At 42.9% G+C, this 27,913-nt stretch overlaps 1 protein-coding gene across 2 annotated transcripts in view; it reads left to right on the forward strand.

The window, feature by feature from the left end:
- The first annotated feature begins 22,963 nt into the window (after window positions 1–22,963).
- Window positions 22,964–27,913, forward strand: part of TMX4 (thioredoxin related transmembrane protein 4) — a 21,307-nt gene continuing 16,357 nt past the window's right edge. The window contains exon 1 of one of the 2 annotated variants that reach the window (XM_041473959.1): window positions 22,964–23,168. In XM_041473959.1, coding sequence (XP_041329893.1) covers window positions 22,984–23,168 — 185 coding nt within the window. In that variant the 5' untranslated portion in view covers window positions 22,964–22,983. The remainder of the gene's footprint in view (window positions 23,169–27,913) is intronic. The other variant, XM_041473960.1, reaches the window with a different exon arrangement.

Here is a 27,913-nt window from a genome sequence, read left to right on the forward strand (position 1 = left end):
CTTCAAGAATCAAATAGTAGCTCAATTGCTACTCTTAGCATATCCAACTGGAGAATTAAAATTGATTTCCTATCACAACAAACCCATGGAGGCTGGGTTTGTTTCCAGTTGAAACCTATTGTGACTTGCAGTCAAAACATGACATCCACTCCATCAACCACCTGAACTGCAGGCAGGAACATTTCTATTCTAAAGAAAGTCATCTTTCCATCAGCTTCAGTTGTGTGGGCAAGGCACTCTAAAATAGCTGCTCTTCCTGGTCCAACAGGGTCACAGCAGAGTTTTTCAGAATGAACAGCACTATAATGGGGCCACTTCTGCTTGCCTTTCTAACAGTTTTTCAAAACACATTCTGCACAAGAAAAGTCAAGCAGTTCTTTACGCAGTGCCAATAATAATTTTTCTCCCGCTCCCACATTTAGGCAGTTTGCTTGCAACCTTTCCAAATGATTTCTGCTCCAGGAAGAGCAGTGGATATTCAGTGCTCTTTTATCACAGAAGAGCTGGGAAAGCACAGTTAAAAGGAGGGGAGAACAGCAGAGAGTACACAGAAGCTGCAGGCTCTGTAAATGGTGTCTAAGGGACTGCCTGCCACTGCTGAAATGCACTCCAGCTCACTTTGGGAAGCCAGTGCTCATTCCACACCTGAAGCAGTCAGTACCTCCCAGCCCAGCCGCTCTCCATGCATTGGCTCTGCTCACACAGTGCAGGATTTGATGGCAAGCACCTCACAGCAGCCAGCGGGGCTTTTCCAGCCCTCCACCTCCTGGTAGCAATTGATGGCCAAGGCACCTGTACTCCAGAGGGGCCAGGGTATCCCAGCTCTGCTCCCTGCTGCTTCTACCTACACAGGGAGCCCTGTCTGGGTCCCTGTCAGTGCCTGAATAAGCCACTCATGAGCCTGCAGCAGATACTGCAGCCTTTTCAGATTAGACAATTGTACCAGTGGCAATCCAGTCAAAGGCAGCTTGGCAAGCCCTGTTTTATAGCCCTGATCCTCCTGCAATCACAGAGGATCTGTCACTGGATCACATGCAGGCATCTGTTTGATTTGAGCTTCATCTCCACTGAAACTCAGCGAGAGGTCTTCATGAGCTCCAACAAGTGCTGAATGTCCTGTCAGCTCAGAACTGAGCACACCAATGTGAGAGCTGTGCTGTCAAAATCACCATGGGTGCCAGAAGAGGAATGCAAATTCCTCAGTTCCTGGGCCATCCCAGCACCATCCACACAGAAACTGGGAAGGTCCTGGATGCAATATCTGGGGGTGTGCCAGGTGCAATACATATATGTATTATGCATATATAAAACATATTAGATGCATCATACATTATATTATTTATGCATACATTAATTGCATGCATTATACATATATTATATGCATTATATATAGAATAATGTTATATATATTATATATCACAGTGCACCGTGTAAAAGCCAATCAGTGCTGCTAGAAATAAGCCCAGAAGATTCACATCAACACTTTGAAATCCACCAGGCAGCAGCCATGTGATGGCTGTCTAAGCACTACCAGGTGTGGAAGAACCACTCCAGAGTGACACAACAAATGAAAAAATATGGGGCCTCAACATAGACAGAACCAGGAACATTTTTAACAGTATTGTTTGCACTAAAGGCTCATTAAAAAGGGAGGGAAAAAATGTTTGTCATTTTGTTATCAGATCTAATAACACCTTCAAAGTGGATATCTTTGAGAAAAAACATGAGGAGTATGTCTCAGTAAGCACTAGGAACTGTAGGTATAACTTCAGTTCAGAGCTTTCAGCAGTTGGGAATTTTTTCAATTCCAAATGGAAGTTGTTAAAATAAAGTTTAGATAACCATTACTTCAAATACTACAGATTCATCACCTGTATTTTCATATTACTTGTCTGCAGAGCAGTCCACAAATAATGTCATGCTACAGTGGCTTCATACAGGTTTTTCACAGAATAGATTGTTCTAGAAGACTTGTTCTCCCCCTCACAAAGACATGTGTAAGACAAGCAATTTTCTAAAGCATTTCTAAAGGGTGATCTTTTAGCTTTTCAAAAACTTGGAGATCTTAAATCAGATGAAAATTAATTGCATGCAAATGCATAACAATTCCAAGATTCAGCTCACCCTCCTTGTACACAGCTGCAGCTGATTTTTGTCCCCTCCAAGGTAGTCAGGAAATTATTTTGAAATCTGCTGCTAATACTTCAGTTGGGATTTTAGGATTTGAGGCTGAGAAGTAAATACATCTTTGAAGCTTGATGTATCAGGCATGAAGGCTTGAATCACCAAGTGATTAACTTCATCCACTAAAAGAGCACTGAGCCTTTCAGCTTGTGGAATGGAAAAAACAAAACAAGATAAAATACTTGACACAGAGAAATAATTGGTAATACACTGACAGCACAGAAATTTGAGGCCATGCACCTCTCTGTAACTCACAATAGAAGGTTCTGTGAGCTGGGTTAATGAATTAATATTAATAAATAATTGTGTCCTGAGAGTGAAGACTCAGAGAAGCCAAACTAAAATACGTCTCAGCCCAGGGACAGGTGTGTTGGAAAACCTCTTGGTGGTGGTTCAGCTGACAGGACCTCACAACAGCAACTGCACTGTCATTCAGCTGTTCTGAGCTTCCCAGAGGAAATTGTAAGGGAAGAGGGCAGCAAAGAGCATAAGAAGGATTAATTTAAAATGTACATTTTATCTTTTTTACTCAGAAAACCGGTGTTCAAACAATAACATCTATGCTTAAGAGATAAAGGTGAAGCTGCAGAGAAGAGCCAAAACCCATTAGTACAATGAGTGCTTCCAATTTTAGCAGTGACAGGCAGAGCCCTCCCATACAGAGGTTAGCTAAACAGTTATTTTAAGGACTCTGTCCTTAGTGGAAAATTAATAGAGCAAGTGTCAAAAGCCTTTCATGAGTTCAAAAATTAGAACAGTCTGTCTCCACTGGGTATCTGTCCTGCATAGAGAGCCTTCACCTACTGAAATGTAGAGTGGGGAGTTTATTCAGCACCTGGAAATTAGCACAGCTGTCCTGGAATCACCACAGCCACATCCCTGTCACACACTGCATTGAGGAGTGCCCTGCCTGCCTAGAACACCATTGCTCTGCTCAACCAGACATCCACAGCAGCAGAAAATAGAAATACAGCCACTTAGAGAATCACCACACACTTTGGAAGCCCCCCTTGCTGGAGAAGGCACAGGCAGTTTCTGAACCTGCAGAACAAACAGTGTGCACAGCCAAATTTTAACTTAAAAGCAAACTCCCAAAACTGAAGTTCTTCACTCTGTGGGGACTGTAAGTTTTGCTACTCTTTTTGGGGGAATCAGGTGTATTTGAAGGTAAAATAAGGCTTACAACATGCATGGCTCAGAGAAACACTTAATGCTTCCTTCTAAATCTTATTTGACTCCTGCAAAAAGATGAAAAAACTTGTCTGGATATTTCTCAGGGAATCTTTTTTTTTTTCCTCATCTCCACAATAATCTATGGTTTTGGTATGCTAATGGCAAACTATTGTTGGCATAATTAATTTAGCTGTTGTTGTTGAAAGTGTATTGCACCAGAAAAGGACAATTCATATATCATAAATGTCTGGATATTCATGCCCAAATGCCACCATTTCATACAGCTGCACTTCAAACCTCATTTTGGTTTGATTATGGGAGCAAATTATTCCTAAAACCACAAAACCTGCAAAACACCCACTTTTAAAAAGTAAGCCTCAATAAATCTGTTTGAAAGTTAACCTTGAAACCAGTTTTACAGTTAATTTGAATTAATTTTCTATTTAGCAGCTAAAACAATTTCCTCTAAATGACATAATGCCAAATGTGATCTCTATTACCTTTTCTAGTGGCAGAGAGCTCATGATTATAAAATGAGAGATCCAAAGGCCACAGTGTACTGCAAAATGGATCCTGAGGGAAAATAACTTACTGTGGATATGGAAACAATATACTTTTTCTTTTTCTCTCCCCACAGAACAGCAGTAGCTCTGCATCCAGGGGATGCTCTGCATTTTCACTCCTAAATAAAAGCACTCAGGGTGGAGGAGCACATGATGCTCCTCGATACTGAGGAACAGCACATACATTCTTTGGGATCTTAAAATAATCTCCCAAGGGAACACTGTGGTTCTTCTTTGAGGCTCAAGACTACATGAATGCCAAATAAAGTTCCCATGTAGTGACTAACCCAGTAGCTATCCACCACATAATGTAACAACAATTCCCTTCGTTGTTTTCTTGGCCTGCTTGAACCACTTACTGTCCTCTGGGTTTGCTGCATACCCACCAGCAGGAGCAGCTTTTCCTGCTGGGAAGCTCCCACTGAAGACATCTTCCAGTGACCTCTCCTCCCTCATGCACACAGAGCTGCCTTGCCCTCAGTGCTTTCAACCTGCACTGCTCTAAGCATTTAGGGCCAAAGCTGGACTGCATTTCTCTGTGTAGCTGTGAGCAGGTGAGATACAAGAATTCATTGAATTCTTGTATTGGTCTCTAATTGATTTTTTTCCTAATTTATCTTCTCTCTAATTAACCTTCTATTGTTCTCTAATTCAAAGAATTGGAATTCTTTGAGCATTCTAGTGCTCATAGAAATCTAATTGTTATTCATACTTATGGGATCAACATCCTCCTATTTTTAGGAATTACAGTCCTTCAACTCCAACTCCAGAGGCCTAAGCAGTTAAAGAAGTCCATACTACCACAAAAACTTGCAACACTGAATAGTGCCACTATCCAGAAGTAACAGAGCTGCTGTGACTCATGAGCCAGGAGAAAATCCACCAGAAGGGAAACTTTCCAAGGCAAAGCCAGATCTTGAACTGAAACCTGTCATGGAGGTTTTTGGCAGAAATGTCAGTTTCTGAACAAGCACTGAATGCCTGAAACATGATAACCATTAGCCTAAAATGAAAATACAAGAGAAAGTTCCACTACACACCTTTGATTATGTAAAAGACCAGGGAGAGATGACTTTGAGGCCCTTTGATGACAATTGGTAGCTGAAATAACGTCATCTAGGGATGAAATGCTTTTATCAAATCTCAGCTTCCCTTGTGAAGCTAGGCCTAATTTACTGACCTTCAAAGCACTAATTTCAATCATTATAGTTTGGGCCTGTACATTTTCTATAAAGGAATTTTTAAACTTTAAGAAGTCCATCCTTATCTCTGCTTGAACCAAAAAAAAAAACCCAACAAAAATCACTTTTGAGCACCACTCTGTAATAATTCCATAATCTTTTTCTGTTGTAGGTCTAATTGATTACAGGTTCAAAGCTTTAAAAACTTCAATCTTAGCAGATTGCAGTTCAACTAAATATTCACAGTATAAAACACTGGCAGTGCCATGGCAAATTTAGCAGAGCTGCAACTATGACCCACAATTTGCCAGGGATATTCAAAATATTAAAATCCTTGGAAACTCATATTAATGTAGCAATTGCTAAGAATGTAAACTGGTGTTTGTGGATGCACCAACAGAAGGTAGGAATAAAAGCCTCCAAAATCTATTTCCTATTTTAAAAACACAATTCTGAGTCTGATCTGACCCTTATCCCTCCTGCCTGCATTATCCTCATACTCCACTCCTGGCTCCTCTTTCTCTCTGGTTCCTGGGATTTGTAGAACATGTAAAATTCATTCTCCTATTACTCCCACATAAATCTTCCAAAGTATTCAATATCCAAATAATTAAATAAAATATAGTCCCATATGCTCAGGGGCTTTGTTTTTCCTACACCATTTGAGTCCTTTTCTCCTTTTCCTAAAAAACACGGCAGTCTTGGCAGAATGGAATTGGGATCAAATCCCTTAATTAAAAACAAGCATTTATTCACTCCGGTTTGGTAAACAATACTTTGATATTCCCATTTAAGGAACTGCTATGTGCACATCAATGAATATGTTCACAGTTAAAAATACAGCTTCCTAAGTTCCACCACCCTTCTGAAGATAACGTGATCCATTAAAAAGAACTACTGTTCCATCAACAAGGCCTCTGACAGGACAGACTTGCATTGCTGGCTTTCATTTCCTCTTTGGATGTTCAGAGACAACATCCCTCTTTCCCATTTTCATTCATTTTTAAGTATTTATCTGCAGTGTGTAATGCAGGAACTTGTTTTCATCAGCAAATCAAGCAGAGCTGATAGAACATGCAAAAAGTAGGCTAAAAGGGAAGAATTGGCATTTTTCAGCACTCCTTTCATTTCAACATCTGCACACAGATTTCACTGGAGTAGATCTTTCTCTTTTCTCCCATGAGCTCAGCATATCAGCATGACTATCAGTCCCAGATTGCTCATCTCAGAACACACCACAAAGGGAACTGGTGACTATTTGTCTCTAGTAACAATGAAAATTGGATGACTTGGAGCAATCTGGGATGGATTGTGCCATCCATTTGCAGGAGAGAAGCAGTAAAAACTCACTGCTTCTTCCAAAGAGTTTCTAGTTTTCAGGAAATGTGGGGTCTAACAATGTCATTCAGGAAATGTGCTATTACATTTACCCAAAAACTGATCACAGTTTTTGGAGAAAACTGCTTTTAAGAAATGAACTTCCACAGGATGCTTCGAGCATTTGGATGTCAATAAAATAAAACAGAAGAACACAGTTTTCCAAGTGTTGAAATAAAGTCACTCTGGCCTGAAGCTTTTTGAAATAATTTTCCATAGAGGTATTTCAAGAGCAATGAGAGCTGAATTATGGTGCCCACAGAATCACAACTAATGAAAGAACATAATCAGTATCTACCTTAAAAAGGCTAAGTGGCCATTTCACTGCTAATTAATAATACTCTTTTTCCTAATGAAAAAAGAAGACCCAAGGACACAGCAAAACCCTCAGGAGTGTAGAAATGTTCTCTTATCTTTTAGAGAAGGCTTTTTATCAGTGCTCCTCCACCCATTTACAGACAGAGGTGAAGGTGAGGGGAATTGTTCAGTGCCACAAGGGACCAGAGCTCTTTCTCCTCATGCAGCTCCATCCACCCTGCTGCACACCTGAGGCAATGGCAACTCAAAGCAAGCATTTCTTCAAGCAGAATCTCAGCAGAAACAGGCTAATTTTACCAGTTCTCTTCTTCTAAATATGCACATGTGCTGCACTGTATGATCTGACATTCAAAGCTGACTAAATTATACAGTGATCTTAAGATATTTTCAGTAACACTTATTTTACAGCTGGAACGTGCCTGACAAGTAGCCTGCAGAAACTTTACAGCTCAGAACTTATCAAAAAATACTGGAGACTTATTGAATGTTTCCTTCTCCTTTGTGTCCTTGTGTAACAGACTCAAAGTCAACAGTGCTTGATTTAAAAATAAAATTCAGAATCCAAACTCACACAGGAAAACATCTGATTTCCAATGCTCAGCCTGATTACCTTTTTAAACCTGGCAAGGAGCCTAATTCTCTTGGGTTTCAAGGAGAGGCAGGATACAAAGTTCTCACTATTCACAGGGCATTTTAAAACCACAGTTTATTCCCACAGGAGCTTCCTGGTTGCTCACCCACTCTCAGGCCAGAGGGTAAAGAGCAATTTCAATGTCTGGCTATTCCTATTCTCTCCATGCCTCGGCTGGGTCACCTCAAAGGAAAGAAACAGACAGAAATGCTTTTTTTTTTCCATACTCCCAGGCACACCATGGAAGGAACTGGTGGCAGAGAGTGACACAAGCATTTTCACTCCTTCCAAAAAATGTACAATAATTCAAATCTCAACCTGTCACCTTGCACAATTTCTACGTCCTTTTTTAGTATTTTTCCCCTTCAATTTACTGCAATAAAAGTGTTAAGAAGCAGTGTTTTGACAAGAAAAGTCAAGACAAGACCATAGAACTGCTCCCTTTAAAGTAATTATCAAAGTCCAAATTCATTTTAGCAAGGAAATCTGATCTTTACCCTGGTAATTAATGGAGATGATTCCAGAAAGAGAGCTCATTTTTCATACAGTACAATGACAGATCTTGTTTCCATAAATGAGGTGAACAGGCTGATGCTGCCAAGTTTCAGCCAACATTGATTGTTCAACAACCAGGGCCTCCAAGAAGTAATTTTATTTCCCATGTTTATGTACAGCTGAATTTTCTCTTGGGCACAGAACAGACCGACTGTCAAAAGCTGTCACTTCCAAAATCCAGACTCAGCACATTTTGTTATATTTGATTTATTCCCCTTGCTTCCAAAGCTTCCTAAAAATGCTGCTGAAGATGCAGGCAAATCATTTAGTTTGTGACTTTAATAGTTTCACTTTTAGTCAGTTTTGTCACTTATAACACACACACAAAGGGCACAAGGTGACAAGTTGATTACTTCTGTAGAGGCAGCAAAAGAAATTCTAAATATGCATTGGAGCAACAGCCACCCAAGAGTCCAGCACTGAGCTCAAAAACATCCCAAGATGAACACAGCAGGTTAGTAACACTATTTAGTTTTAGTAGGGTTCTTACATTCCTTGTGGTTCAAGTTAAACTGCAATTCAAGGCCTATAAGGAATTGTCCCCCAAACTCCTCAAAACATGTGGTTAGAAAAAGAAGCAAAAAAAGTGTCCAGTCCATATGGAAATTTAAGTCTCATGCATGCAGTGATACTGAGCCCGTTGCTTTGATGGCACTAAAATGGGAATGTTAGAAAGCAGTCCACTGCAATCAGTGAATTTCTGTCAAGGTAAAGTGTCTCTGAACAGAGTTCATCAAGTACTCAGCATGACAGATCATTCAAGTTTACACTTGTCCTATTGCAATTGTCTCTGGCCTGGGCAAGTCCCATTAAAGGGAATTGCAGAAGCGATTTCTGCCATAAGGAACTGGGAAGAGAGGGAGAGCAGGGGAAAGACATCAGTCAAGCACCAATAAAGATATTACTGGGCTGCACACTTATCAAGTGACTTAAAATAAGGCTCACCACCACACACACTACTTACTAAAGCAAAGGCAAGGCAGAAAATTTCACAACCTTCAAAAAAACTCAAGTCAAATCTCTGAATGCTTAGAATGATACTGTATTTTCTGGAACTGATGGATCTTGAAAAATGTTTCACCCCATACTAGGGGTTTTTATCCCTGAGGGAGAGGACACTTAAATCTGCTTAATGCACTTTCATGTGGGCATCCTGATCTTACATTTTTAATTGTTTCATGTTAAGCTTTCTGAATAAATCTTAAAACACTTTGGGTCATGTCTGATGAGCCATTATAAATTATTTCTCTGCATATTTCCCATCAGCATTCCTTCTAGATTCTCTTCCCTGTGCTACTCCCAAACAAAAGCAGAGTGCAAACTGCACCCAGCAAGCCAGGTCAAGGTGATAAGCAGCATGAATAGTGACAGGGAACAATCACACAGACAATTCCCACTTCTTGCCTCAGCCATGCAGAGGTGGAAGGATGGATGTACAAAGGCTCTCTAGGCAACTTGGCCTTGAGAGGCTGCCTGAACTCCAGCAGTATCTCCAAACCACAATATGATTTGGAGTGATACCTGAATTTCAGCATTCTGCCTCCAACCTATGATCCTTCCTTTTACAGTGAGGTAATTTCCATGGAGAGCCTTCCCTTCCCATCCCAGCTCCAGGCTTTAAGTTCACTCCCTCCCACTTCTACTCTGGCAACATGGAAGAGGCAGAGCAGAAAAAGCAGTGAACTCATTCCAAGCCTGTGCACTCCATTTATGCTGGCACCCTGCAATTTCAAGAGCAAAGCAAGTTGAGAAAGCCTTCTTTACTTTGTACACAGAGTCACAATGATGTTCTCTCAGACTGACTATCCTCCCAGGAAGCCTGGGCACTTACACATACCTGGAAAAAGTGAGAATTGAATGCTGCCTTTCTGATCTGGTGGTGTTTTGCCCCCCTTCTACATTGATAGAAATATTTCCAATAGCATTTGCCCACACAGCTCTCAGTGCCTTCCATTAAGTGCAGAAATGGAAGTGTCAAGACAACTTATTACTGTTTATCTATTTATCCTTGAAGCACTCTGTGCCTCTATTTGTCTCTGATTACAAGCTAAGGAAATGCATGAGTTGTCTGGTATCTGTACTTTGCAGAGAACTGAATCTCTAAGGATACACCCTAAAACGTTACAAATAAACACAGGATGCTGCACACATTGAAAAAATAACACCAGGCATCACCTTAGCATCAGAAAACAGCTGCAGGAAAACAAAGGGTTTCTGGAAATATGGATATGGCTAAACAGATTTAGAAGCAAACACAAAGAAAGGAGAAAGTGCCAGCCACTCTACCTGCTGCTATGGACCTGCCTGAGGTTCAAGACAGCTGCACATTTGGGAACAAAGCCTTGGGAAGAGTAGGACAAGCAAGTCCTCAAAAGCCTGCAGTCCTGCTGAAGAGGAAGCACAAGCAATGCTCACATATAAGCTCACACCTCACAGGAGAGCTCACCTTCCCCCCAGGGCCAGGGACACACCATCACTGGAGGTTTGCAAGCTGCAGCTGGGCAGGGGCTTCAGGGTCTTTTCTTTCCTCCCTCTGCCATGACAGGCTGGACCACAGGATATTTTGAGGCCCTCTCCAACTTCATCTCTCCTATGACTCAGTAACTAAAATAGTCCCTTCACTTTTTGTAAAGCAGTATTTTTCCACAGTGGCTTAAGGCTTGATTTGTCACCAAGACATTTCAATGCTAGTGATGCTTTTGCTTTCCTTTTTTTTTTTTTAAGAAAAATTGAGAAAGCCTTCAGAGTTTCACAGACTTAACAAAATTGCTGTTCAGGCTCTGTAGCAGCAGCAAAGAAACCAAGCTCAGCCTGAAAACAGTATCATTACCAGGGGGGCTGACATCCTAAGGGAGGCAAAATCCACTTAGCAGGAGGCTCTATCTTAAATTTGCCATCCTGTAATCAGCTGTTGACAAACTGTTAATTGACTGGAGCTCAGCATCCACCAACACAAGCAAGTGTTGAGGAGGACATGGGTTGTCTAAGTGGATGCATTTCCAATCTGTCACCAGGTTTGTAAAAGATAAGTACACAACTGGTTCATCACACAAATGGAAATCACACCTGCTCCAAGCTGTCATTAACATACTACACTGCCAGCTAACTGGGAGTGGGGTAGGAAATACATGGAGCTCACTTCCACTTCATGAAACATTGGCCCAGCTTCCACCACAGTCAGTGGAGCAGCACTTGGTCTACAAAATACTAAAAGAGAGGAAGAAAAAAAAAGTTATCTAGTTCTTACAGTGCTAGATCTAGGAGGCCACAGGTCCTAAGCAAAAGCAGGAGCTACTTTTGTCATACAAAGCACAATCAAGTTCTGGAACCACCTGCTAAAGGATCCAAGAACTATGAACAAGTCCAAAGACACAAATTCACACAAGTCCATTGCTGATAATTAAAGATAAATGCTCCAGAAACCCCTATTGGTGCCAAGAGTTTCCAACATTATAAACAGCCCTAACTCGTACTCTTTCCTCAGGAAATTGTTATTGACCTGTGTTGAGACAAGACTTAGTTTGACAGAAATTTATCTGATCCAGCCTTCCAATTCTTATACTGAAGTTTAGTCAGGTGAGAAAGAAGGGCCTGGTCTGACAGTCCTAACAAGGAACTAAGGGAAATTCCACAAACTCAATTAAGCTCAGCAACGTTTTTTCTTTCAACTCCATTAATGCAGGATGAGTTGGCACAGGGTATTTGCTATAATTTTTAACTAGCACAGCAATAACATCAGCATTCCTCACTAGGGTATTCTGATAGGTGTTTTCAAAGGCAGTCCCCTGTACAAGGCACTAGTGATGTGTACAGCATTAGTGACCAGTAGGAATAAAGGGAAGATATTGAGAAAATCCCTCAGCTTATGTTTAATGTCATACAGCTTGTCAAGTACCTTTGAACACAAAAATAGAATTTCAAAAAAGCCAGAGTGTTTCCAACCAGCCTCCTGCCTCTATCAGGGAAATATTTCCAAATGAAAAATAGAGCAAAATTCCTATTAGCAAACACAACAATATAACATTTGTCCTCATGTGAAGACTGGCCCATTGGAAATGAAAGAGCAGTAGGTATTTGCTGTGTCCAAATGAATATAGCACCAAGATGAAATGTAGAAAACACAACTGGGTTGTTGGAACAGCCCAGTGAAGGAAGCACATTTAACTCTGCTCTACTCAGATGAGCTTGAAGGCCTTGGGCTACATCAGTCATTCCCTGTTTGCATCAGCATCACCACCTTTAGTGAGGCATTCAGGATAGGAATATGTTTGGGGTGTGCACACAGTATTTTGTACAAAAAAGTCTACACAGACCTTTTCAAGTCTCCTAAAACCAGATGCTGCAAGAGAAACTGTTTGATTTCCCCATTATCTTCATTAAACCCCTCATAATGATACACTCCCCTGGATGCTCTGAGACACCAACAACTGAAGAGAGACTGCAAAGCAGCTCAAGGATAGCAGGACATATTACAAACTGTTCCAAAACAGCAAGAGGCACTGGCAGTGGGAAAGATGATAGCTCTCATTCAGATAGAAAGGAAATTTTTGATCTGAAGAAATATTTTTACTGGGCAGTTATCCATATAAACTAGAGTTCCACACTCCCATTGTTTTCTCATGCCTCATGAAACCTCAGAAGTCCAAACATCCTAAATTCTTCCCTCCTTCCAGCTTGGATTTTAACAAGCCATCTTTTCATTTCCTCAGAACAAAAGCAGGTTGACAGCTAAAGCTGTGAAAGCAGCACAGCAATCTTATTAAATATGCCAGGTTTGCTATGCTACCCTGCAGAAAAATACCAAGTGATGCTAATTAGAATCCAAACAGAAGCAGCTGGGTGAATCTGATGAGCACTGAAACTGCAACACTTCTAAAAGCTTTAACTGCATCTGGTCTAGGTGCACTAATACAGCCACATTCCCTATCTGATTTCTCCAGGAAGCTGCTGATAATAATTCACAGAAATCAGATACTCTGAAATGGGTGTTTGAGCTGAATATGACACCTGCATTCATGCTTTCAGAACAAACACACAAAAAGCTCTGGCAATTGACAGCATTAAACAGCTCCTTTCTCAGCTCTCTTCTGCTGAGGAACCAGCAGTACTCTCCATGCCTCTGCAGGCTGAGGAATGGCTCTTTCACAAGATTAGTTTGGCATACAGTAATCTGCTTCCCTGAACAGCCTATTCTGAAGTACAGAAGCAAATCCCACCCCCTAATCCTGCTGGTTACAGCGACAGGAGCCTGTGACAAGCACACATCCCAGTGCAACAGGATGGAGCAGTTTCCATCTGAGAAGCTTTCTCCCCTTGCTTAGGCCAATTAAACTAAAAAAACCCAACCAAACAACTTAGTGCAGGAAAAAGTGCAAGTTGCCCACATCTAGAGATCTTAAAGCAAGCATAAACACTTCCCAGTGTTACATCAGAAAAATGAATTTAACTTTTAAAGTCTCCACTCTCACCTTCCAGAGATTCATTCCAGCCTTTGTCTATCCATCTTCTCATATGAGATAGCAGCAAAAGCTTGAGCAGGGACTTTGCTGAGAAACAAGCAAGCAGGTGGTTTAAAAGCTACCTGTGCTTTAACTAGAGACTCTTAAAAAATAGGAATGCAATGTAAAAATAGCACTTGATGCTGCAGTAACGCTAAGGCAAGGGTTATACTTTTATTACAGTCCCCCATTACTTTTTTTTTTTTTTTTAGAACCCCAGCACAGAGCTAACCACAGCAATATCCCACAGGAGCTGAACCAGGTACAAATAACAAAATTCATCACTTACCTCAAACACAGCAAGGATGAACCAGGCACAGGGGACACCCAGCCAGGAAATAAAACAGCAGACTGAGCACTAAAAACAAGCACAGGGCACAGCTAGAGACCAACACTACTTGAGCTTGAGCTTAAATAGGGTCTGAGGACCTGTGGGAAGGGTGTGGGTGGGGGGCCCAGGTGAAGCTGATCAGGACCAACTAAATTGATTGGTGCTCTGCTGCAGCTGGTTCTTGTTAAGCCCCCTCTGCAGCATATATTCCCCCCCCCCCCCCCCCCCCGATGTTCTGGGCATAAAATCCGCAGTTCCTCTTGGGCAGAAGAAGTAACAAGCACCTGTTACCAGCAAAAAAGTTGTAATTTTCTGGCCTTTTGTTCACAGCCCAGATTTTACTGGGAAATACTAAACCACAAGCAACAGCAAATGCTAGGCAGGCAGGAAGACTTCAAAAAATGTCTGTTACATTTCCAAATGACAGCCCTCTGTTTTGGAGAACGACAGCAGAGCTCGTTTCTTAGGGTGTGGTGGGACTTGCCTGACTCCCTGCACATTCTCAGGGCTTTTTTTCCCCTGTCTGCAACAGAAATCACATTGTTGCATTTCAGAAACTGCTTGGACAGCTCATTAATTTAAAAATATCTCTTACTGTTCTCTAAACTGCAACAGAGTATTCTTTTCTTCTACCACAGTGAAGCATTTAATTCAGCTTCTTCCCAAACGTGCGAAAGCAGGACCAGGAGCGCTGTCAGAAGCTGTGATTTAGCAGGACGTGCTTCTCGTGTATGGATCTGTGTTTAAATCAAAAAATAAACTGTAAATTTATAGTTACACCCTAACAGTTTGCCAGAAGTACAATTCCCTATGAAGCCAAGCCAGGAAGTAATCTTCCCCTGTCTTTGTGGCCAAGGCTCTGTCAGTGTTACAAGTGTCAGTGTCAGCTCAGCCACTGAACGTGGCTCGCTTCAAGATGCCTTTGGCTTCAGGTTTACACTCCTGGTGGTTTTCATTCACAAATTAATCTCCAGAACAGAAGCAAAACATCTCCCTGTGGAATTGGAGACATAAAGAGAGAATGCCATCATTGTCTTATGCGTTGCCATTTTTTCCTAGTCATTTATCATGGAAAAAGTCACAGAAATGGGACAGTTTAAAAAATATCCATCACTTGCAGTACAGGGCTCTCCTGGAATAAGCCACATAATGGCACGTGCTTATATCCATTAGATTGTTACCATACATAATCCAGGTATCAGAACTAGTTTGCATTGTCCACTTGTGGAGCTGAGCAGTACTTAAGAGGAGAAGGATGGCAAATGAGCCTCCGAGCAGTCACCAACTGCAACATATTCCATATAAAGCCTGCTATTTCTAGATATCTGCTAATGCATTCTTTGGCAAAAGGGTAGCTCTGAAAGACTTTGAAAGCAGCCCATATCATCAGCCCACACTTCAGATAAATGTGCACCCTCTACAGCTTTCCTCTTCTTTCAAAAGGAAAATCTCTTCACTTCATGCCTGAGACCCTTAGGTTCTAGGCCTGGATCACAAGTGCTCTGTTCAGGATCTACCCCCCAGATCAAAATCAATAATTTTCCTTGTGGGAAAGGAAATTATCAAAACCTTAATTATCAAACTGTGTCTGAAAGTTGCAATAGGCTTAAATATTTATGGGCACTCTGGAGGTTGCATTTAATTAGGGGTTGTTGATTGTATATGTGAAGATTTCTGTGGCCTTGGCAAACAAAAGACCAGAATTTCAGCTTCCTGGAAGTTTGAGTAGCCTTTTCTCTTTTTTTTTTTTTTTTGCAGACAATCTGCATTTTAAAAGACTTCTGCGTTCATGTGGCTCAGCACCAAGATACAATTTCTCCACTGAACAATCTGCAGCCTAGTCTAGCAGTGACTCCTCACTCAAGCAAGACTGCTGCCAAGTCCAAGAGCTCTGCAGGAGCAGGGACTGCCACAGCAGGCCCACATCACTGTCCTGCTACCTGAGAGACAAGTGCCAGCCCAGGTGACACACTGCCCAAAGGCTCTTGTGACAGCAGCAGTGTTTGGGCCTCTGGCACCTGTCATCCCCAGCAGCAGCAGCAGCACAGAGCCCTGGGAATGCTCTGTCCCAGAGGCAGCCTGGCCTGTGAGCAGTTGTCTGAGTGGCCCCTTTCCTTGGCACCTGTAGAGAGGCATTTGCTCACCAGCAGCAGAGGGGACTCAGAGATGCACCCTTGGCCAGGATTATTAATCTGTACAGCACTCCTTTTCAGAGCAGAGCTATTTCTGTGACCAATTACTGTGCCATGGAAGCAATCTTTGCATTCCATTTTGTAGGAAATAAAATCACCTTTGTTCGGCTGGCTCATCTTTCACCTGGATTTTTGGTTATGAAAAAGTTTTTTTCTGGACCAAGAATTTTGAACTCCACCTGGTTTACGCTGCAGTATAGAAAACTTTTTGGATTGACTCCAATTTTCATTCAACTAACTTATCATAAAATCACCCCACTGATTTTCAACTCTAACTGAAAGTGGTCTTGTTCCTGAAATTCCAGGAACAATTTGAGATCATTGTCCCAAGAATAAATGGCCTGAAATGTCTATTGGACACTACTGATGAAAGATAAGTGCTGATTTAAACTCAGATCATATTGCTTGTAATTCTTCTTTCAAATAACTTCTTTTCAACAGTCTCTGGGAAAGGGAGGAGAAGGAGAATTACAGTGGCAAAGCTATGGCACAATACAGTTACATAATTGCATTTCTTACATTCAGTGGAGATTTCAATAAGTTTCTCTGGACAGGTAGGTTTTTCCAGTGCCTTGCAACGTCCTGCGCAGTTGTTACCTTGTTCAAATGGTTGCCAGGGAAAAACAGAGGCTGAGCATTCCTTGTCCTTGGTCCACATCATCCACAGGTAAGTGGGAAAGGAACAGGAGATCTGGTAAAACAGGAGGTTGAGGATAAGGATTTAATACCTGTTTTGAAATACCTGGAAATACCATTACTTTCCAAAATCTGAAAATTATTAGAGAAGACTGATCCCATATGAACCTCAGAAGACTGGAATAAATATCAAGACAGAATATCTGTTAATTGTTGGGGGGGGGGGGCAGAAATATTATTTTTCACTGCTTTTAGGTGAAGACATTTTCTTAGTGTGGGAGAGAATGCTACAAACTCTTAAAAGTGGATACAGCAATACACTGGAAAATATTGTTTCATGTATGTCCTGCTGCTTTCATCAGAAGCTGCTTAATTCAGCCAAAATTCAGATTAATAAAAAAGGATATTTGCAGAGGTTGGGATTTTTGGAAGCTTTGCTTGAGAGCTACATGCAGTGGCATCTGGATTTATGGCTCTGCTGCACTTTGTCTCTGAGATGCTTATCCAAAAACTGACTGCAAGCAAGTATTTGGCTCAGGAAACAACAGCTTTCATTTTCCCACACTTGCCATCTTGTCAGGTGAGCCTTTATTCTTTCTGCAGGAAGTTTTGATGCATTGCAACCTTTTAAGATCACAGCATCTGTTCTGTGTGTTACAGAGTGCACAGCAGCTCCTCTGCCACAGGACATCTGTGGGCTTGGCCTGGGTTTCCATCTGTGCCTTTGCTTCACTGCTGGGCTCCTGCAGCAGTCAGAGCAGGCTAAAAATGACTTTGGCACTCCTGAAGTGGGACTGGAATGGAAACAGCACTTACTGTGATCACAGGACCCAGGGCAGCTTCGGGATACACAATTCTTGTGCAGTCCCTGCTGAGGGCAGCTGGAGGTCTGCAGGTCTGCCTGACTAACACAGCTTGATTCACTTCTTTAACACAATGTGTGGCTGCCAGACAGGAGCTGGAAAAGGTTATTGTTGAAACAAGAAGTCACTCTAAATAATACCCATGGCATATCTAACAAGCCTTAGTTGTGTTATTAAGGCCTGAATTTTGGATTCCTGTATTGTGTAAGGAAGAATAACTCTTCTTCCTTTGATAGAATGATTCCTGATTTAATTTGGGAGCACAATCATAACTACTCTGTCAATTACAGGTTATACTGTAATTTCTGTCCTGGTACATGCATGCCCTTCTCACAACTGACAGAAAACCAGTAGAAAACCACAACCAGTAACAGGTACAGGGGCAGAATTTGGCCACAGCTGTTGGCACTAGATTTACTGCCTGAAGAGCCCAGCCAGCTTGAGCATGCATCACCATCTAATAAAAACCTAATAATACCTTTCCATCTAATTCAGCCACATATATCAGGCTTTAGAGGTGTCAAGCCTAAAAAGAGAATTGTACTGCTGTCTTAAAGGTATTTTTAAGAGAAAAATATATTGCAAGTAACAATTCCTTACACACCAGTTCTCTCTCTTTTACACTTTGGAAAAAAAAAGGTAAGAAAAATCAAAGCAATAAAAATTCACATTTGATATGAGATCTGTCCAGATCTGATGCACTCAAACTTGAAAGCTTGCTCTCCTATCTCTCGTAAGATCTTTTAAACTCTGAAAAGGCTTGACAGGCAGAAAATGAACAGATGCACAGCAGAGGTGGGAGATGATCTTGTGGGAGGCCTCTCTTGCCTTGTGCAAAGAGAAGGGTGTGGAGGCGTGCCTGCATGCCGGGGTGCTGTGTGGGGAGAGGGAGCCCCAGCATGCTCCTCTTTGCAGGGCTGGGGGTTACGTAAGGCTTGGCAATGCCTTCCTCTCCCTCCCCTCGGAGCGCTGGCACAGAGGGAAGATGCCAGCAGGGAGGCACTGCAGGAGAACAGGCTGCCCTCCACGCCTGCTCTCTGTGTGCTGAGCGGTCACCTTTGCAGAGGCAGCACGGGGGCGGTTCTGCTTCCAGGACAAGCTGTGCTCTGGGGTTATCCCTGCTCCCTGGAGCTCGTGGACACCTCTGGCTGCAGGGAGTACACTGAGACACTCTGGCTGCAGGGAGTACACTGAGCTCTCTTGTACTCTGGCGCGCTTCTGTTTCAGACTTTGCATGACAAACTCCCCCTCTGGGCGTGCAGGCAAGGTGAAAAAGCAGATTTTTCAATGTAATTTAATACTACAGGAACAAGAAGAGCCACTCAGGTGGGTAGGCAAGAACTGCTGGTGCACATCAGCTTACTTTATGGTGTAAGAAGCATAAAAGTGAGAGGTGATTTTATTATTATTTTTTTTTATAATAAGATGTATTTTTCAATGATAAATGCCCTTGATAACTTGTCTCCAAATCTTGGCAGGACTAATTCTTCACATTTCTGGCGAACAGCAAAACTCAAAGTTAGTTAGAGATGTTCTACTGGATGGATTCTGGGGCCAGTACCCTGTAAATATGATTTCCTCCTCTCATTGCATACCTACCTTTTAGTGAGCAGTCATTAGATTGACATTAACTTGACCAATATGAACAAGAAAGCTCTTCATGTATATTATTTTAATATTCCAATCAATTCTTTACTCTGATTTTTGAAGGACAGATATGAACATTCCTTGTCAGAAGTCAAAGTTTGTCTAAAAGCTTTTGTTCATTTTTATTGGATATTAGAGGCACAGCCCTTACAGTGCTGTGTATTTATTGAATTATCTGTTCTAAACCAAACCATTCTCTTTAAATATAACAAGATTTATTCTTAATAAATCCATGGTAGAAAATGCATTCAATATGTATTTTTGGCCACTTCTTGTTTACTCTTTACTACATTATTTAAGTTATAAAACTCTTTTAGCACTCACATAGGGAAAACTATATTGCAGCTGTTATTTGTGTTGTTTTGTTAGACACGTGTACAAATTAAAATTGGAAATATCAACATTGCTATTGTCTGTGTGATGATAACCTCTTGTTTTCTAGTTTCACAACCAAGCCATCAAGAACAAATTCCAGAAGTTTAGGAGAGTAGTTCTGGAAATCCAGCAGAGAACTGGAAAAAATTACGTAGCTGGTGATATCAAGTGTATTTTAGGAAAATGAGTGTTGTAGTAATTTATTCTGCTCTAGGCAGTGTCATGAATCCATCATGGCACACAGTGAGAGAAAACATGTCAAGAATGCTGGAATACCTTTCCTTACCACGAGACACCCACACAAACTAATAATAGGACAACATTCAATAAAGTAGAAAATAAACCTAGTAGAGACCAAGTTAAGAAAAGTTGGGAAAGAATTTTCCAACTTCATCCTCTGCGCCACACACCTAAAATCTCTAAAGTTTTAAACTCCCTTCATTTTCCACTAGAAAACCACACTACCAGAAGAGGCAAATTTTAGTTCAGTGAATGCAAAGACACAGAAGTCTGAGCGGGAAGGGACCTTTTAAAGTCACCTAGTTCAGCCTCCCTATACAGAAAATAGTGGCAAAACACAAAGCCCTGTGTTCCTCACACAGCTCAAGAGAAACAGTGAAATTACTGATGGGGAAGTCTAGGAAACAATGCTTTTTGGTGGTGTCCTCTGTGCAGGACAAGGGCTGGTTACTCAGATAAATTATCATTCCAGCACAGAAATATTTGTGAGCTGAGCGTCACAGAGCAAGAGAAAGTCAGGTTGGCATCTTTCCCTCCATGTAGCTTCACTTGTTCTTTCCATACTGTACTTCAACTTTCCATTTTATAATCAAGATTAAAACAAAAAAACACGGACTAGAATTCTTTTTTTTTAAATCAAATTCTGTCCAAAACTTACCTGGGGTTCATGGCTACACTGCAATCAACAGCTGTGGCAACCTGAAGTGACAGCTTGATTCCTGCAGCTTTTCTGTAAGAGCAGAGGGAGTTTGGAAGCTGGAAAACTGTGGCTCTCCAGCTCTGTGCAGAGCACCACAGACACAGTGTAAGGGTTGGAGCAGTGCAGGCTAACAGAAACCCACTGAAGCTAAAGGAGAGTAAATTGTGTAAGGAACAGAGTAATTGAAGTCATCACAGAAGCAAGAGAAGGTCTGGCCCAGACACTTGTTTTCTCTGACTGGTTCTCCTCTCTTTCCATCCATTTCCTAATGGATGTTCCTAATCAGGTTCAAATGAGGTGTGCCATCCCCATCTTGGCAAGCCTGACCTACTTCACAGGGATTAGCAGCTCCATGACATCTCCCCTGATTTAGGAACACTCTGCTCTCTTTCAGGAATGAAACCAACTCTGCCTCCCCTGTGCTGGATGTGGATAGAAATTACTGATAAACTAGTTACAAAGTAAGTTTTTCTCTCCTTGATTCTTTGGAATTCACAGGAACACTCCCATTTATTTGGAGCCATCATTTTACATGTTGTTCCTTCTCAGCCCCTTCATTTGCATGTTCTTTAATGACACAGCTATAATTATTCACCACCCTGTACCACCACCAAATAAAATGTTCCTCAGCCTTCCCTTCTGCACCACCAGTTCTTTGTCACTTCAAGTCTCCTAATTTGGCTCCAGCAGAACTCAACCCTCTCTCTGCTTTGGCCAATCACTTTTTCTTCTTTCCCTAGAGAATCTATAGAAAGATGAGAATGTTTCCCTCAATTTTCCAAGCTCTTATTAGCAGCAGAAAAGGAAAAAAAAAGTCCTTTCTGTATTAGCTTCTCACAAAGGAACATCAGCCAAGTGTGTGTCTTCTCAAATAATTTCTACTGCTGTATTTTTTTTCCCTCTTCACTACATATCCCAGATCTAAACATTGCTAAACCATCCAATTTTACACTATCCATTTAGGAAGGGCAATGATAAATTAGAGAAAGGTTGTTTGTTAGTTTATTTTTCTTTTACAAATCACACAAGGATTAGAAAAATTGTAATATAGAGACTCTGAGTTCGTGTACAACAGGAAAATATTACAAAAATCGTGTTCTGAGAGGCTTTTACTTATTTAATCCTCAGCTGGCATTAATTGCAGTGGCAAGATGGCTCAGAAAATTAAGGGATCAGCTTCTCAAGGGAAGCTGTCAGCAAAACTCTTCTTTGGTAAGGGCAGGTACTGCTGGAATACCTGGTGAGGAGAGTGTCACTGAGTCATTGGGAGAGGCCTCATTACTCCTGAGAAGTAACAAAAGAGAAAAAAAATCTGTCATGGTTCCATTTCTGCATAGTCAGAGCGGTGCTAGGGGCATCTTCTGCTTCTGTCACCAAATATCAACCCTGAGTCTGCTTCAGTGACAACAAAGGCCAGACCAACACTTGGGCTTTAAGGAATGGTTTGATCAAGCCCAGAATCCTGTGGGGAAGTACGGGAGTGATGTAAAGGAGCCTCATTAAATAAACTGGTAAAGTGCAACAAAATCCACAGGTGATAAATGCTACTGTTTCCTCTGCCGAGGGGAAAAAACTGTGATTGTTTTACCAACAGGACTTATCAGCCTTGTGTTGCAGTAACTGTTGGAAAATTGTTCAGGACAAGTTACTCCCATGCCAAGATAATCTCCAGCCAAACAAAGATTTTCACAACAGACAAGAAGGCAGCCTAGACCTGTACAGTGATCTCTTTTTTTTTTTTTTTTTTTTTCCTGGTCAATTTACCAGGCTAACTAAAGAAGTCGATTCTCTTAATTTCCATGAATTAAGAGCGCGATCATCCCACTCAAGGGCAAGGTTCAGAGGGACCTGGACAAGCCAAAAGCACGGGGCTGACAGGAATCTCACTGAAGTCATGGAAAACACAGCGTTATGTGTCTGGGATGGGGTGAAGAATGCATCAGGAAGTTTCACCTCAACACGAGGAAGACATTCTTTACGTTCAGCTTGAGGCAGCAGCGCAAAGGCAGCCTAGGGCTGCCATGGAGTATTGCTGTCTGAAGAGATTCCGAACCCACCTGGAGGTGTTCCTGTCACCTGCTCTGGGTGATCCCGCCTTGGCAGGGGGCTTGGACAGAATCCCGGCCTGCTCTGGGCTTTTTTAACCCCTCCACAGCCCCCGGGAACGGGGAGCCCACCGCGCAGCGCCGGTGCCTCACAGCACCGCTGAAGCCATTACCGCTGTTCAAGCAGCTCCCGCCACACGGCGCCGGCGACAAGAGAGCTCAGGAAACCTGGCCGAGCGCACTGCACGCTGCGGCCGGAGCAGGTGCCCAGAGGCCCCGTGCGAGCGCCTCCTCACGCTGGGGACCGCTCGGGACCGCTGGGGGCTGTGCCCGGCCGCTCCCGCCGTGAGGGGCGGGCGGAGCCGGGAGCGCCCGGGCCGGGCCGGACCGGGCGGGAGGAGCCGCCCCTGCCCCGCGCAGGCGCCGCCCCCGCGGCCGCTCCTGCCCCGACTTCCTGAGGGCGGGCGGCCCAAGATGGCGCCGGGCCGCTGGCGCCAGGGGCGGCGGTTCCTCCGCGCTCTGCTGCTCGTAGCGCTGCTGGGTCCCGCCGCCTGCTTTTCTTCCTCCTTCTACAGCCCCGGCGAGCCGCGGAGCAGCGTGCGAGTGCTGTGCGGCTCCAACTGGAGCCTGGTGTTGCAGGGCCAGTGGATGTTGGAGTTGTGAGTAGCGGCCGCTTTCCCGCCCGCCTCGGAGGCAGCGTGGCCGGGGGGGCGAGGGGGGTTCCCTGCGGGCATGGCCGGTCACTCCAGCCCCGCTGTGGGGAGAAGCGGGCCCGGACGGCCTTCCCGCCCTGCGGAGGGGCCGTGCAGCTTCCCCAGCCCGGCAGAGGCTGCCCGGGCACGGCGAGAGGGAGGCGGCGGGCGGTGCCCGCGGTGCCCGCCCTCAGCCGGCGGCGCTCCCTGCGCTGCAGCGATGGCCGGACCGAACCCCGGCGGTTCCCGGCCTGTGTGGGCACACAGTGCCCAAGGTTAAACGGGTCACTCCAGACAGAGGGGAATGAGGGGTATGGAATCAAGGACGTGGAGGTGTCGGAGCGAGCCCGGAGCAGGCCGCCGAGTTGATCAGGGGAATGGAGCATCTCTACTTTGAGGAAAGGTTGAGAGAATTGGGGTTGGTCACCCTGGAAAAGAGAAGGCTTTGGGTAACCTAACTGGGGCCTTCTAGTAGCTGAAGGGAATTTACAGGGAAGATGGGGAAAGACTGTTTACACCTGAAGGGAATTTACAGGGAAGATGAGGAAAGACTGTTTACACCTGAAGGGAAAGAGCCTGTCATGACAGACCAAGGGGAGTGCCTTCAGACTGGCAGGTAGTTGGGTTAAATTGGATATTGGGGAAGAAATTCTTTACTGTGGGGATGGTGAGGCCTGGCACAGGTTGCCCAGAGAAGCTGTGGATACCCCTGGAAGTGTTGGAGGCCAGGTTGAACGGGGCTTGGAGCACCTTGGGACAGTGGAAGGTGTCCCCGCCCGTGGCACAGGCTTGGCACTGGGTGGCCCTCAAGGTCCCCTTCCAGCCCCAACCATTCCATGATTCTGTGAAGCAGTTGTCCCTCAGGTTCTCACCTGAGTGCCCAAGGTGAAAAGAGTCACTCTGGGAATAATGTCCAGCACTGCCCCTTGCCCTGCTCCCCCACCAGGGGCTGGCCCTGCGTTCCGTGTGAGCTCCAAGAGGGCTGAATTCCATAGGGAACATTTAGCAGGAGTAGGCTTCCAAAGCAGGATTGCATAATATCCCAGCCTTGACTTGAGCTCGGAGTTCTCATTCAAGCGAGATGTATCAGATTTCATTAACTTCTGACTGACTGCACTGGAGCGGTGGCTTTGCTTGGGACATGACACAGTTCTTGAAATGCATGTGACTTTATTTTTGGTGGAGCCTCACTCTCCTGCTTGTATCTATAAGGGGGAAAGGAGCTTGAGAATTTTTTTTTAAGACAGCAATGAATGCAAAAGCAGTTTAAGTAGGCAGTACAGCCACGTGTTACCTGTGGGCCGTGCAGCTATAAAATAGGATTTTATTGTGGCACGTGTGCACTCTGCTCAAGTGCTTGAGTTTAAAACAGTTTGAACATCTGAACTCGCACTTCCTCCTAAATACCTAACGAGCTACTTAAAGCTTCGGCTTGCCCTTGAATTTGTTTTATCTCCAGTCTCTTCTTAGCGAGATGGATCACCTCTCTTAGGGCTTTAGTGCTCAGGATCCTGCTGGACCCAGGTGTTAATCAGTGAATAGGTGGTAACGATCTTGAAACACCTGCTAGTGACCCAGGGATGCCAGCTGTTGTGGTTGAGGATTCAGAATGGGTTTTGTGTCTCTCTTCATTTATTGGGATCTAAAAGGTGGAGGAAAAAGTAAATTTGTTTTAAATTGAAGCTTTTTTCACTTAGTCCAACATGGAAGCAATTGTATGAAAGTGACTGATTCATACACAGGTTGGTGAGTTTTCAGGAGGAAGGTTATTTATGGTGACTCGAAGTTTTTATTTCTAGAAGAAAATATTTCAATAACTAGTGTTGCGTGCCTCTGAAGAAGAAAAAAGAGAGGAACTGACTGAAACCAGAAGTGGTTGGGGTAGCAAACAATTAGAGTCTTTTGAAAGCCTTTACTCCAATTGAAAAACTGGTTTTTGGTTTGGAGTGAGAGGTTGCCGAGCACAGCAATGGTGCAGAGTTAGCTTTAGTGCTAGCTGGGCATGGTACATGTTGCTGCATTGCTTAAATGGGACTAATTAATTTTATTTGGTGTTTGATGTGTGAAAGATCCTCGGGCCTCCACGCTATTTCCTGTGGTTCATTACTGGTGCTTTCTGCTTTTCTCCTGAGGAGGAACCTTTGTCTTTGATGAGGACACAAACTCAGTGCTGCCGGTGTGGAATTAGTGGGAGTTTGAGCTCTAGCACAGATTTTTTAAAATGTTTTCCGGGCAGAATCCGGTCCGGGTTTTTTCCCCTGTGCGCTTTCCGGGTGAAATCTGATCCGGGTTTCCCCCCATCCCTGCTCTGGGTCCTCATCGTCCTCATCTTTAAGAGAAGGGAGAAAATTCAGTTTTGTTTTGGGAGTGAAGCTGGGGCAGGCAGCATCTTACAGCCAGTGAGTTTTTCCATGGCAGCAACTGCATCCCTCTTGCCTAAATATTCCTTATTGTGCTCGTGGCAGAAACTCCAGGTGAGAATCCTCAGCCCGAGTGGCTGCGATGGGGAGAACAGCAAACGCAGACTAATCTGATTCTTGCAGCAGTTTCCATTCTGATGGATTTTGGCTTCTGATTTTTATCTGGTTTAGAGCGAGTGATCCAAACAGAGTCCTGCGTGTCAGTCCATGCATTCCTTCCGTGCTGTCTCAGGCTGGCTGGCAGGACTGCAGTAATGTCCATTAAAGCCTCATTAGTTTGAAGAGCCTCCTATTTATTTATAACACCTTTGTTTTCCAAGCAATACTTTTTTTAGTGCAAATGTTACTATAGCATCTTCATGAAAAAAAAATTAAATTCTTTTCATCAGCTGCTCTTTTGAAGCCTCCTGTCGTGGTAGGAACAGGTACAGCTGCTGTGTAATGTCAGTTTTTCTATTTGGGAAAGTGGAAAATCACTGTGTAATTCCACTTTTTTGTTGTTCCCAGGTGCATAAATAGAGAAACTTAAGTTTCAAATTACTTGTGTGTGGCATCTGTAGCAGAAATAGGACTTTTCTTCCTTCATTCCCCCTAGCTGAGGTGTGTGTAATCACCTGACTTTTTGTAAATATGTCGTTATTCATAGCTGGAAAAACTGCAGGCCCTGGAAGTGCTGCTGCATTTTATTGATAAGTGTTTTGGAGAAGGTTCTGTGTCTGCCAGACTTGCACCGTTTTTTGTTGCTATCACAGCACACAGGTCTGGGCTGCAGTGCTATGAGTGTGATGCTGGAATGAGCTGTGTTTAAAAGTTCCCCTATTTCCTTATCTCTGTTCTGTAGTTGTGAGATAATGATTCATTAATATGATGAGTTTTCTTTTTGTCTTTAGTATTGCGTCTGTCTGGAACACACAAAACTAATTTCTGGTCTGCTTACTTAAAAGTGCATTTTGCATTTGTAAACTAAACTTGTTCCAAACTTGATTTACCTTAATTTAACATCCTCCTCTTTTTGAGGTAAATTAAAACAAGCAAACAAAAAAACCAACCCATCAATGAACTTGTTGTCTTCGAGCCTCTGGTTACAAAAGAAACCATTTCTGCTCTTGGTGCATCTGCAGTGCATTGTGCTTGTTCCTGCATCGGGTATTAAATATTTTGGTTCCCCTTTGTTTCAGCACAGACTTATTGCTGTGTGTACCTGAAAAAGAATGTCTTCATTGTCCATTTTAGTATAGCCAGGTGAAAATCAGGAGACCAGTTAACAGTCATGTCTCTAAGGCTTGTTATTCTTATAGTGTAGGCCCATACTTTTTATTTTTTCATTGTCACTTATCATTAAACGTTGCCCTGCTATGTTTATGTTTTGTCTCCGTGGCTAGCTGATTGCAAAGGTTCAGCCCTCCCACCAGCACCTTTAGTCTGTAGCTTCAAGGGAGGGTGCTGAAACTGAAATTGAATGTTTTGGATGGTTTATTCAGTTGCCTTGAAATCCTTTGTGTAAATAAAATCCCAAAGGATGTGCTAAACTATTTAACAATTACTGTCAATTAGTTTAAGAATTCAACAAGATTGAGAATTTTCTGTCACTTAAGGGTGTCTAGTCTCTTATTTCTTGTTAGTGTCCAGGCTTTTCTTTGTCCTATTCTTAAAAATACTCAGCAACTCAAAACCCAATAAAAGCCAAAAAGCAAGGGGAATGAAAATCACGTTATCAAAACTCTGTTTTGGTTTTGAAGCCTCTGCAGCTCTGCTGGCTGAGTTCAGAGGAAGTGACCAAACATTTTATTTAATAACTGAACACACAGCTGAGTGCTGTGCAGGGCATTGGCTGAACAAAAACTGCAAAAATGAGATGCTGAAATATACTTTGTAGCAGAAACAAAACAGGTGCAGAAGGGGACATAAAAATATGTAGAATGATGGAACTTAATCTGCTGAAGATCTAGAATAATTCACATAATTTCTCATTGATTGATTTGCTTTCTATTTTAAAAATATTTTCTCCTTTAAAAAAGAAAAAAACCTTGTCTTGTTTGGAGGGGTTTGGCACTTGGCAGGAAGCTCCTTGACAGCTTCCAGGGCTTGTGTTGTGGTGGTACAGATCCGGGTAAATGACAGGGACCAGCTTCTGGATCTTTGGCTGCCACCTGCTCACTTGGAAAGTCATTAAAAACACACAGTTCATCTCGAGCTTTTCTTTTGTTGGCATTACAAAGCTGCCTATCGTGCCCCAAGACCTAGCTGTGTTTAGAATTGTCTTTTTTTTTTTTTTTTTTTTTTTTTTTTTTT

The sequence above is a fragment of the Pyrgilauda ruficollis genome, unplaced genomic scaffold (assembly GCF_017590135.1).
Source record: "Pyrgilauda ruficollis isolate IOZ18807 unplaced genomic scaffold, ASM1759013v1 scaffold31, whole genome shotgun sequence".
Lineage (NCBI taxonomy): Eukaryota > Metazoa > Chordata > Aves > Passeriformes > Passeridae > Pyrgilauda > Pyrgilauda ruficollis.